Raw genomic sequence first — 12,486 nt, forward strand, 5'->3', positions numbered from 1 at the left:
TTGATATGTAAATAAATAAATAAATAAATAAATAAATGAGCACTAATAATAATATGGGATGTTCAGTCACAGTTGTCAAGTTGGCACCTATTCATGGAGTTAACCAGTTCAACTGCACTATCACAATACACATATTCGCTGATGAAATTCGTCACAAATAATATGTCATAATTATTTGAGAAGAACGACGACGTCCACATCTCTACATTGATATCCATACCTACAACATTAGTGGGAAAAGACCTTTATTGTCCATTACTGAAGCTGTCAGTAGTTCATAAAGACATCAAATATGCAGAAAAGAAAAAAAAAAAAATCATCATTTGCCCAACAACGTAAAATATCTTACAGGTAGAAAAGCAAGTTTTAAATATAACCTAAATACATTTCTTCTGGACAACTCCTTCTAGTCCATGGATGAACTTTTATTGAAAAACTGGCAGCCAGTAAAATAAATAAGATCTTAGTTTTTATGTGCAGTAGCAAGAGTAGGAATAAAAAAAAATATGTCAACTAATGTTAACAATAAAAATGTAGAGATATTCTGAAAACTGACTCATTCCACATCATTTCAATAAAAGAATCATTCAAATGGTCTATGGAACATGTAACTAACTAACTAATCATTTATACACTTGCTGATGGTGTGTGCTTGTACTATGTTACATTGACGTTTGACCATTTGTTCTGGTTGCTTCACATTAATGCCAGGCATTGTATTTGGCATGTTATTGTAAGAATTCTTAGGTTCCTGTTATTGAAGATGCTTCTCCAAGGTGTTCAGCTATCAATGTTACATGATATTCTTACTGCATACTCCGCATTGTTCTAGAAGGTGATGTTATAGGGCAGCACTGAATCAAAGTATGCAGAAAATGTTAGCAATACATTCTGCACATCAAACATAATGAGAGAAATTTGTAAGTGCAAAACAGGGAAGAAGTACACTTTTCATTGGTTTACTCACACTCTGGGGCCACCTCATTTAGATAACTGGCAACTTCACAAAAGGAGTTTCACACAGTGTTTGCCCATTGATCTCCATCTATTGTTCCCATGGATCATTTTTATTTGTTTGGAAATGCATAACTTGAGTCCCTGTAAGATAGAGGGTTAAGCTGTTTGCCATCAACCTGTTGAAAGCACATTCCATTATTCTCCTGGCTGTGTCTGGTATGGATGTTTGGGCCCTTTATCAGTTTACTCATGTCACCATCTAACAATTAAACATCACAGTTTTTGAAGAGTCCTTCTGTGTTGCAGACAAATTGTGTATGTCAAAAACAGGATTGGGCCATGCATTAACTTAGTGGGATATCAGACTTAATGTTTCCTCAGACAGATTTTGTCTTGTCCTGTGGTATCATTCCTTAATGCGTAAATTTGTTTTCTATTGGTAATGCATGGATCAAGAAGCCATTTGCACTGTAAGATTTGCATTTCCCTGGCAGAATTTTATGATAAACATAACCAAAGTCTTTCACAAACATGAAAAATGTGGAATGGGGTAATTTTTATTGTGCAGTTTACCAAGTTCTTCGCTGCAATGCAGAGACAACTGACCTTCACAGCGTTGTCTCCCCCCATGCCCCCCTCATCAGCAGCTGCAGCTTTGGCATGGTGATGTGCTCCTTATAGAAGATGATAAACAGTGCAGGATGAGATGGTGACCTCCCTGCAAATGTTGTGTATTCCAGCTCCTGCACTGAGGGATTTTATGGATGAAGTAACTGGCACACCACTACATCTACTGGCCTCATATGGACAACAAAGTTGCACAAGTGGTCTGACAGTGTGCCATCTTCCAGGCACACTAGCCAGACACACACTAGTCATTATGGTACTGGATAGTGGTGTAAGCCACAGTTCATACCATCTCTGTGGGCCTTTTCTTGAGGTTTGAGTTTAATCAATGTTGACTTCTCTGCCAGCTGCTCTTATGTCATTTGCCTGGTCAGCGACCTCCCTCATTGAGGAGCCCACCATCTTCACAGTTGCAACCACATTGTAGCCCTGTCTACTCCCAGGTAACACAGGATAGCTGCCTGGTCCTCCTTTCATGCAAGCTGAGGAGCACACCCTTGGACAATGATACAGCTTCACAGACAGCTGAATCACCAGGCCTCTCACATCTCACCTGATGTGCCAATGGAAGATATGGATGTACAGATAAGTGTAACATTTCTCACATCTGACAAGGGTGCATGTGGTGGGGACACTGTCAGTATCAAAGGCTGGTGACGTATACTACTGTAGCAGGCTGGCAGCACACAATCTTTCAGTTATATTGTCCAAATTTGTCTCTCCGAGTGAACTATGACTGCTACGGCTGGTTACTTGGACTGATTTAGAATTGTTGCATAGTGTTTTGACTTATGAGGGTGTGGTTTCGACCACTGGTAGGCTTAACAGAACTTTGCTTAATATCATACTTGCAATATGTGTGCACAGTGAGTCAGAAGTGTTTGATGTGTATCAGTATCAATTGCCAACTACTGCATATTAAATTTCTATCTGAAACTATGGCTTATGTTAAATTTCATCAGAACTATTGTTGTTTGGTTTCATGGAATAACAGACAATTTTAATCTGTTACCACAGAAGCTGATTTGTGTTCAATATGCATTGTTGGCTCTAAAGTGAAAATTACAACACATTTTATTAAAAATTATTGTTATTAATAAGTACAATGATGCTTCTCTACATTAGTTAATTGCAAACTTACTCTAAAGGCAGCCTCTCAATTATGGTGTGAAATACACTGAAGTGCCGAAGACCTGGTATAGGCAAGCGTATTCAAATACAGTGATATTTAAACAGGCCGAATACGGCACTGCATCAGCAATGCCTATATAAGACAACAAGAGTCCAGCCCAGGTTGTTAGATTGGTTACTGCTGCTACAATGGCAGATTATCAAGATTTATGTGAGTGTGAACTTGGTGTTATAGTCAGTGCTTCAGCGATGGGACACAGCATCTTTGAGGTAGCAATGAAGTGGGGATTTTCCCATATAGCCATTTCACGAGTGTATTGTGAATCTGTGAATATCAAGAATCTGGTAAAACATCAAATCTCTGCCATCACTGTGGCTGGAAAAAGATCCTGCAAGAACGGGACCAATGATGACTGAAGAGAATCGTTCAACATAACATAAGTGTTAAAGATTTCAATACTGGGCCATCAAACGTGCCAGCACGTGAACCATTCAATGAAACATAATCAATATGGGCTTTTGGAACCAAAGGCCAATCATGTATCCTTGATGGCTGCATGACACAGAGCTTTATGCCTTGCCTGGGCCTGTGAACACTGGCAATTGACTGTTGATGACTGGAAAAACGTCACCCGGTCAGACGAGTCTTGTTTCAAATTGTATCAAGCAGATGTACAGGTATGGAGACAACTTCATGAATTTGTGAACCCTGCATGTCGGCAGGGGACTGTTCAGGCTGGTAGAGACTCTGTAATGGTCTGGGGTGTGTGCAGTTGAAGTGATATGGAACCCCTGATAAGTCTATAGATACAACTATGACATGTGACACATACATAAGCATCCTGTCTGATCACCTGCATCCGTTCATATTCACTGTGCATTCTGATGAACTTTGGCAATTCCAGAAGGACAGTGCAACATACCATACATTCAGAACTGCTACAGAGTGGCTCCAGGAACATTGTTCTTAGTTTAAACACTTCCACTGGCCACCAGACTCCCCAGACATGAACATTATTGAGCATATCTGGGATGCCTTGCAATGCACTGTTCAGAAAAGATCTCCACCCCTTCGACTCTTATGGATTTATGGGTCACTCTGCAGGATTCTTGGTACCAATTCACTCCAGCACTGGTTCAGACATTAGTCAAGTCTATGCCAAGTCATGTTGTAGCGCTTCTGCATGCTCGCAGGGGCCCTACACGATATTAGGCACGTGTACCAGTTTCTTTGCCTCTTCAGTGTAGAAGAGATGTTAAATTATTTCTTCTAAAGAATTTTTGTAACGTACCTTTTGAACCCAACTGAATATTCTTTGTCCTCTGTGAAGGATGACCTCGGGCTTGTGCTCCTTCAACACCAGACAATATGTTTAAAGCATGTTCTCGAGCCCGCAACATCAAGCTTGCTGGATGTGTCCACTGATTCAACAAACGCTTTGCTCTAGATCTTGGCAGAAAAAGCAGCAGTCGCAATTTCCTTTTCACACCTTCCTTGGAATCATCTGTGTCTTCATTGGTTAAAATGGTTGAGTATTAGCAAGCTGAATTAACAATTGAAATACTAATACATACACTTTTTTTATAATAAACATTAGTGCTTGTGTCCCTGTTCAGTAGACATACTCAAACATAACTCTTGGCACATAAAAACAATGGAAATATGCTTTAGCAAATTTCTTTTGCTCTTCTTTATCATCCAACTTGAGGTAATATAAGAGAAGTGAGTATGTGAATCCCTATTGTGATTTTCTCACATTTATAAATAAGTTGTACTTTTACAATTTTTAATTTCAACATGATAGTGAGACCTCAATCTTAGAGAACACTGTACTGTACAGATTTTACAATAAATGTGGCACTTCAAAAATGACCATTCATAACCACTACAGTTTTCAACTACCAGGAAGAAATATTTAACATTTCCTTATGAAACTAAAAGATTATTTTTCTTTTCTTTGTGGTATGAAATTCCTTACAACCTGTACCAATAATTACATCTAACATCATACAGAATATCAAACAATGGAAAATCCAGGATGAAACGTAACAATTTTATGAAAACAAAAGTTGCAACTCACCATATAGTGGAGATGCTGAGACACATATAGGCACAAACAAAAGACTGTTACAGATAAGCTATCAACCAGCAAGGCCTTCATCAGAAATAGACCCCCCCCCCCTCTCTCTCTCTCTCTCTCTCTCTCTCTCTCTCTCTCTCTCTCTCTCTCTCTCTCTCTCTCTCTCACACACACACACACACACGCAAAAAGCAACTCACACACTCATGACTGCAGTCTCTGGCAGCTGAAGCCACACTGCGAGCAGCAGCACCCATGCTTGATGGAAGTGGTGACAGGGTGGTGGTAAGGAGGAGGCTGGGGCTGGGAGGGGTTGGGATAGCAAGGTGGGTGTGCGGGACAGAGAAGTGCTGCAGGTGAGCATACAGGGATGAGGTGGAGAGAGGGTAGGGTAACTATGTGCAGTTGGGAAGTTGGATGGAGGGCAGGAGAGAGGTTGGGGTGGGAAGGAATGGAAATGGGGAGAAGTAAAATGACTGTGTGCAATGGTGGAATGAGGGCTGTGTAGTGCTGGAATGAGTGAGGACAAAGATCAATGAAGGTTGAGGACAAGAGGTTTATGGGAATGTAGGATATATCACAGGGAAAGTTCCCAGGTATACAATTCAGAAAAGCTGATGTTGGTGGGGAGGATCCATATGACATAGACTGTGAAGCAGTCATTGAAATGAAGGATGTCGTGTTGGGCAGTGTGTTCAGCAGCAGGGTGGTCCATTTGTTTCTTGGCCACAGTTTGTTGGCAGTCATTCTTTTGGACAGGCAGCTTGTTGTTTGTCAAGCCCACACAGAATGTAGCACAGTGATTGCAGCTTACTTGTAGATTACATGAATGGTTTCACAGACGGCCCTGCCTTTGATGGGAAAGGTGATGTTTGTGACTGAACTGAAGTAGGTGGTGGTGGTGGTGGTGGTGGTGTGGTGGTGGTGGTGGTGGGATGATGTATGGGACACGTCTTGCATCTAGGTGTGTTACAGGGTACGAGCCATGAGATAATGGGTTGGGAACAGGGCTTGTGTAAGGATGGATGAGTATATTGGCTAGTTCAGTGGACAGTGGAATACCGCTGTGGGAGGGGTGGGAAGATAGTATAGTGGGCAGGACATTTCTCATTTCAGAACATGACGAGAGGTAGTTGTAACCCTGGTGGAGAATGTAATGCAGTTGCTACAGTCCTGGATGGTACTGAGTTACAAGGGCAATGCTCCTAGTGACCATATGGTGAGACTTTTGGAGGTAGTGGGAGACTGGAAAGATAAGGCACAAGAGACTTGTTTTCGTACAAACTTGGGAGATAATTATGGTCTGAGAAGGCTTCTGTGAGACTGTTGGTATATTTTGAGAAGGACCACTTGTCACTGCAGATTCAACGGCCACGGGTGGATAGGCTGTGTGGAAGTGACTTCTTGGTATGGAACGGGTGGTAGCTGTCAAAGTGGTTAGCAGGTTTGATATGGACAGAGATACTCATGCAGCCATCTTTGAGGTGGAGGTCAACATCTAGGAAGGTGGCTTATTGGGTTGAATATGACCATATGAAGCAAATGGCAGAGAAGCTATTGTGGTTCTGGAGGAATGTCAACAGAATGTCCTCACCCTCGATACAGGTCACAACGATGTCGTCAATGAATCTGAACAAGATAAGGGGTTTAGGTTTCTGGGTGTTTAGGAGGGATTCCTCTAGATGGCCCATAACAGGTTGGCACAGGATGGTGCCATGTGGCTGCCTATAGCTTTAAAGCAGCTCTCCATGCTACTGCAGCATCTAAATCTACACCTACATAAATACTACGCAATCCACCTACGGTGCATGGTGGAGGCTACCTTGTACCACAACTAGCATCTTCTCTCCCTGTTCCACTCACAAACAGAATGAGGGAAAAATGACTGCCTATATGCCTCTGTACGAGCCCTGATCTCTCTTATCTTTGTGGTCTTTCCGCGAAATGTAAGTTGGCGGCAGTAAAATTGTACTGCAGTCAGCCTCAAATGCTGGTTCTCTAAATTTACTCAGTAGCAATTCACGAAAAAAAAGAAAAAAAATCTCCTGCTTTCCTCTAGAGACTCCCACCAGTGTTCCTGAAGCATTTCTGTAACACACGCGTGATGATCAAACCTACCAATAACAAATCTAGCAGCCCACCGCAGAATTGTTTCTATGTCCTCCCTCAATCTGACCTGATAGGGATCCCAAACGCTCGAGCAGTACTCAAGAATAAGTCGTATTAGTGTTTTATAAGCGGTCTCCTTTACAGATGAACCACATCTTCCCAAAATTCTACCAGTGAACTGAAGATGACTATCTGCCTACCCCACAACTGCCATTACATGATAGTCCCACTTCATATCGCTCTGCAATGTTATGCCCAAATATTTAATTGACGTAATTGTGTCAATTGCTGCACTACTAATGGAGTATTCAAACATTACAGGATTCTTTTTCCTATTCATCTGCATTAATTTACATTTATCTGTATTTTGAGATAGCTACCATTCTTTACACCAATCACAAATCCTATCCAAGTCATCTTGTATCCTCCTAAAGTCACTCAACGACGACACCTTCCCATACAACACAGCATCATCAGAAAACAGCTGCACATTGCTATCCACCCTGTCCAAAAGATCATTTATGTAGATAGAAAACAACATCGAACCTATCACATTTCCCTGGGGCACTCCAGATGATACCCTCACCTCCGATGAACACTCACCATCGAGGACAACGTACAGGGTTCTATTACTCAAGAAGTCTTCAAGCCACTCACATATTTGGGAACCAATCCCATATGCTCGTACCTTAGTTAGGAGTCTGCAGTGGGGCACCGAGTCAAACACTTTCCGAAAGTCATGGAATATGGCATCCGTCTAATACTCTTCATCCATGGTTTGCAAGATAGCATGTGAAAAAAGTGCAAGTTGTGTTTCGCAGGAGCGATGCTTTCTAAAGCTGTGCTGATGCTTGGACAGCAACTTCTCTGTCTCAAGGAAATTCATTATATTCGAACTGCGAATATGTTCAAGAATCCTGCAACAAACTGATGTTAAGGATATTGGTCTGTAATTTTGAGGTCCGTCCTTCTACCCTTCTTATGTACAGGCGTCACCTGCGCTTTTTTCCAGTCACTCAGGGGTTTATGTTGGGCAAGAGATTCACGATGAATGCAAGCTAAGTAAGGAGCCAATGCAGTAGAGTACTCTCTGTAAATCTGAATTTGAATCCCATCAGGACCTGGCGATTTATTTATTTTCGACCCATTCAGTTGCTTCACAACCCCAGGGATGTCTATCACTATGTCCTCCATAAGGGAATCTGTACGAGACTCAAACGGAGGTATGTTTGTACGATCCTCCTGCTTGAAAGATTTCTCAAATGCTAAATTTAAAAATTCAGCTTTCGGTTTGCTGTCTTCTTTTGCCAGGCCAGACTGATCAGTGTGTGACTGGATGGAAGCCTTCGACCCGCTTATCGATTTCATATAAGACCACAATTTCCTTGGGTTTTCAGCAAGATCTTTTGCTAAGGTATGACAGTGGTAGTGGTTGAATGCTTCGTGCATCGCTCTTTTTTACAGCAGCATGAATCTCTACTAACTTTTGCCTGTCCTCATTCTTTCAATCTTTCTTGTACTGCAAGTACAACTGCCTTTGCTTCCTGAGCATTCTCCGAATTGCGCTGTTAAACCACGGTGGGTCTTCTCCGACCGTAACCCACTTTTTCGGCACATACTTGGCCAATGCATGATTTACAATGTGTTTAAAATTTGCCCATAATTCTTCCACGTCCATCGTAACGAAGTAAATGAAGTCGATTCATTTACTAAGTGGGATGCTAACAACTGCTTATCTGCTCTTTCTAGTAAGTATACTCTCCTAGTCTTCTTGACCGACTTTTTAACTTTCATAACCATAGTTGTAATGACAATCCCTGTCTCAACACTGACACTGTCAATGAGGTCTGGTCTGTTCGTGGCTACCAGATCTAAAATATTTTCACTACGCGTTGGCTGTCGATTTAGCTGCTCAAGACAGTTTTCGGATAATGTGTTCTAAAGAAATTCATACGACGGCTTGTCTGTACCACCTTTAATGAATCCATAGACATCCCAGTCTATACTAGGTAGATTGAAGTTGCCTCCGACTAATATAGCATTATCCGGGTACTTCTGCGATACAGAGTGTAGACTCCCTTTGAATGATTCTCAAACTGTCATGGTAAAAACCTGGTGGCTGGTAATAACACCCAACAATTAACTTTATTTCTCCTAGCCCTGTTAAACGTGTCCAGATAATTTCACAATCACACTCTACTTCGACCTCAGTAGACACAATATTTTTGTCAACTGCAATGAAGACACCACCTCCTACGGTGTCTAATCTGTCTTTCCGATACATGTTCATCTACATCTACCTACATTTACATTTATACTCCACAAGCCACCCAACGGTGTGTGGCGGAGGGCACTTTACGTGCCACTGTCATTACCTCCCTTTCCTGTTCCAGTCGCGTATGGTTCGCGGGAAGAACGACTGTCTGAAAGTCTCCGTGCACGCTCTAATCTCTCGAATTTTACATTTGTGATCTCCTCAGGAGTTATAAGTAGGGGGAAGCAATATATTCGATACCTCATCCAGAAACGCACCCTCTCGAAACCCGGCGAGCAAGCTACACCGCGATGCACAACGCCTCTCTTGCAGAGTCTGCCACTTGAGTTTGTTAAACATCTCCGTAATGCTACCACAGTTACCAAATAACCCTGTGACGAAACGCGCCGCTCTTCTTTGGATCTTCTCTATCTCTTCCGTCAACCCGATCTGGTACAGATCCCACACTGATGAGCAATACTCAAGTACAGGTCGAACGAGTGTTTTGTAGGCTACCTCCTTTGTTGATGGACTACATTTTCGAAGGAATCTCCCCTATGAATCTCAACCTGGTACCCGCCTTACCAACAATTAATTTTATATGATCATTCCACTTCAAATCGTTCCGCACACATACTCCTTGATATTTCACAGAAGTAACTGCTACCAGTGTTTGTTCCGCTATCATATAATCATACAATAAAGGATCCTTCTTTCTAAGTATTTGCAATACATTACATTTGTCTATGTTAAGGGTCAGTTGCGACTCCCTGCACCAAGTGCCTATCCGCTGCAGATCTTCCTACATTTTGCTACAATTTTTTAATGCTGCAACTTCTCTGTATACTACAGCATCATCCGCAAAAAGCCGCATGGAACTTCCGACACTGTCTATTAGGTCATTTATATATATTGTGAAAAGCAATGGTCCCATAACACTCCCCTGTGGCACACCAGAGGTTACTTTAATGTCTGTAGACGTCTCTCCACTGATAACAACATGTTGTGTTCTGTTTGCTAAGAACTCTTCAATCCAGCCACACAGCTGGTCTGATATTCCGTAGGCTCTTACTTTGTTTATCAGGTGACAGTGCGGAACTGTATTGAATGCCTTCCGGAAGTCAAGAAAAATAGCACCTACCTGAGAGCCTGTATCTAATATTTTCTGGGTCTCCCCTCACTAAATATTTCAGAACTTCCTATCTCAGGGTTCAGCCATGTCTCAGTTCCGAGAATAATTTGCATGCCACACGCTTCCTGGAGGGCAGTAAATTCAGGAATTTTATTCCGAACACTCTGAAAATTTACTGCTAATATCTTGATAGCTGAACTGTCTTTACACTGAGTGCGTCCTGATTTCCCTGCCTGCACATCGACTGGTGAGTGTTCATCAGGACACCTCGCACTACTGCCTAGTCTAAAAAACCCCCATATGCATGCTACAAGTAGTCTGCTACCTGAGTAGCCACTTCCTTGGTGTAGTGCTCCCCTGACCTATCTAGGGGTGTCCTTCAATTCCCCTCCCAAAACGCAAGTCCAGAAATCTGCAACCAAGACCGTCACAGAGTCGACGAAGCCTTTGGTTGAGACCCTCCACTCGGCTCCAAACCAAAGGACCCCAATCCACTCCGGGAACGATACTGCAAATAGAGAGCTCTGCTTGCACCTCGCGTGTGAGGCCAGCGGTCTTCACCAAATCCGCCAGTTGCCTGTACGAGCTAAAGGATTGCCTCAGAACCCAAGCGACAGGCATCATTGGTGCCGACGTGAGCAACTAATTGCAGATGACTGCACCCCATAAGCTCGACAGCCACAGGCAAGGCCGCCTCCACATCCTGGATGAGGCCCCCCGGCAGACAAACCGAGTGTATGTTGGAATTCTTTCCAGCCCGATATGCTATTTCCCTAAGGGGCTCCATCACCCGCCTAACATTAGAGTTCCCACTAACCAGCAAGCCTTTGCCCCCATATGCCTGCTCGGTCCCTTTCTCATGTGTAAACCTCATCATCTCCAAATACTACTGCAACCTACAGCCATTCAAACCTGCTTACTGCATTTGTCTCTTGGTCTCCTAAGACCCCCACTCCCCCTCCCTTCCCTGCAATACTAAATCCCTTGATGTCTTCGATCTCTTTTTTTAGCCAAATTATGTCACAAATTTCTTTTCTCCCCAAATCTTTTCAGCACGTCATCTGTTACATGATCTACCCATCTAATTTCTAGCATTCTTCTGTTGCACCACATTTCAAAATTTTCTGTTCTCTTCCTGTCTAAACTGTTTATCATACACTTTTCACTACCCTACAAGGCTACACTGCAGATAAATACTTTCAGAAAAGGCATCCCAACACTTAAATTTATATTCAATGGTAACAAATTTCTCTTCTTCATAAACACTTATCTAACCATTGGCTGTATACATTTTATATCCTCTCTACTTTTGTCATCATTGGTCATATTGTTGCCCAAACATCAATACTCATCCACTGCTTTCAGAGTCTCATTTCCTAATCTAATTCCCTCAACAGCATCTGATTTAATTCGACTATATTCCATTACTCTTGTTTTGCTTTTGTTGATGTTCATTTTATATACTCCTTTCAAGACACTGTCCATTCTGTTCAACCTTTCTTGCTTTACTTTACCTATGTTCTAAGAGAAGTAGTAACGGTCAGCTCTGCGTCCTGTTTTCCAAAACAAATCAAGCTCCAGATCAGCTTCTACTAGTTTAGCCATTCTTCTGTAAATAATTGGTGTTGGTATTTTGCAACAATGGCACATTAAAATGAGAGTTCAGTAATATTCACACCTGACAGAATCTGCTTCCTATGGAATTGAATATTGTTATGTTCTTGTTGAAATCTGAGGGTATTTCATCTGTCTCATATATCTTGGACAGAAGGTGGACTAATTTTGTCATGGTTGGATCTCCCAAGGATATCAGTAATTCTGAGACAATGTAATCTACTATAAAGGGCTTGTTTCAACTAAGATCTTTTACTGCTCTGTAAAATTCTTCTCACAGTATCATACCTCCCATTTCACTTTCATTTACTTCCCCTTCTATTTCTGTAAACCTTCTCCTGTTTCAATCATTGCTGCTTTGAAATTCTCAACAATGTCTGGTTCTTCCAACTTATTTAGGTCTCATCTCCATCATTACCCACCTTTTTGCAGTTTCTTCAGTTTTAATCTACAGTTCACAACCAATCAATTATGGTCAAGATCCACAACTGCCTCTGGGAAGGACTTATAATTTGAAATCTGGTTTTGATATCCATGTTTCACCATTATATAATCAATACAAAACCTTCCAGTATCTTCCA

General features: G+C 41.9%; 1 protein-coding gene across 7 annotated transcripts in view; it reads right to left on the reverse strand.

The window, feature by feature from the left end:
• Positions 1-12,486, reverse strand: part of LOC126353810 (protein pigeon) — a 479,712-nt gene that overhangs the window by 39,697 nt on the left and 427,529 nt on the right. For all 7 annotated transcript variants that reach the window (XM_050002914.1, XM_050002910.1, XM_050002911.1 and 4 more), the window contains one exon: positions 4,008-4,226. In XM_050002914.1, the coding sequence (XP_049858871.1) occupies positions 4,008-4,226 (219 nt within the window). The remainder of the gene's footprint in view (positions 1-4,007; positions 4,227-12,486) is intronic.

Source organism: Schistocerca gregaria, chromosome 3, assembly GCF_023897955.1.
Source record: "Schistocerca gregaria isolate iqSchGreg1 chromosome 3, iqSchGreg1.2, whole genome shotgun sequence".
NCBI classification, from domain to species: domain Eukaryota; kingdom Metazoa; phylum Arthropoda; class Insecta; order Orthoptera; family Acrididae; genus Schistocerca; species Schistocerca gregaria.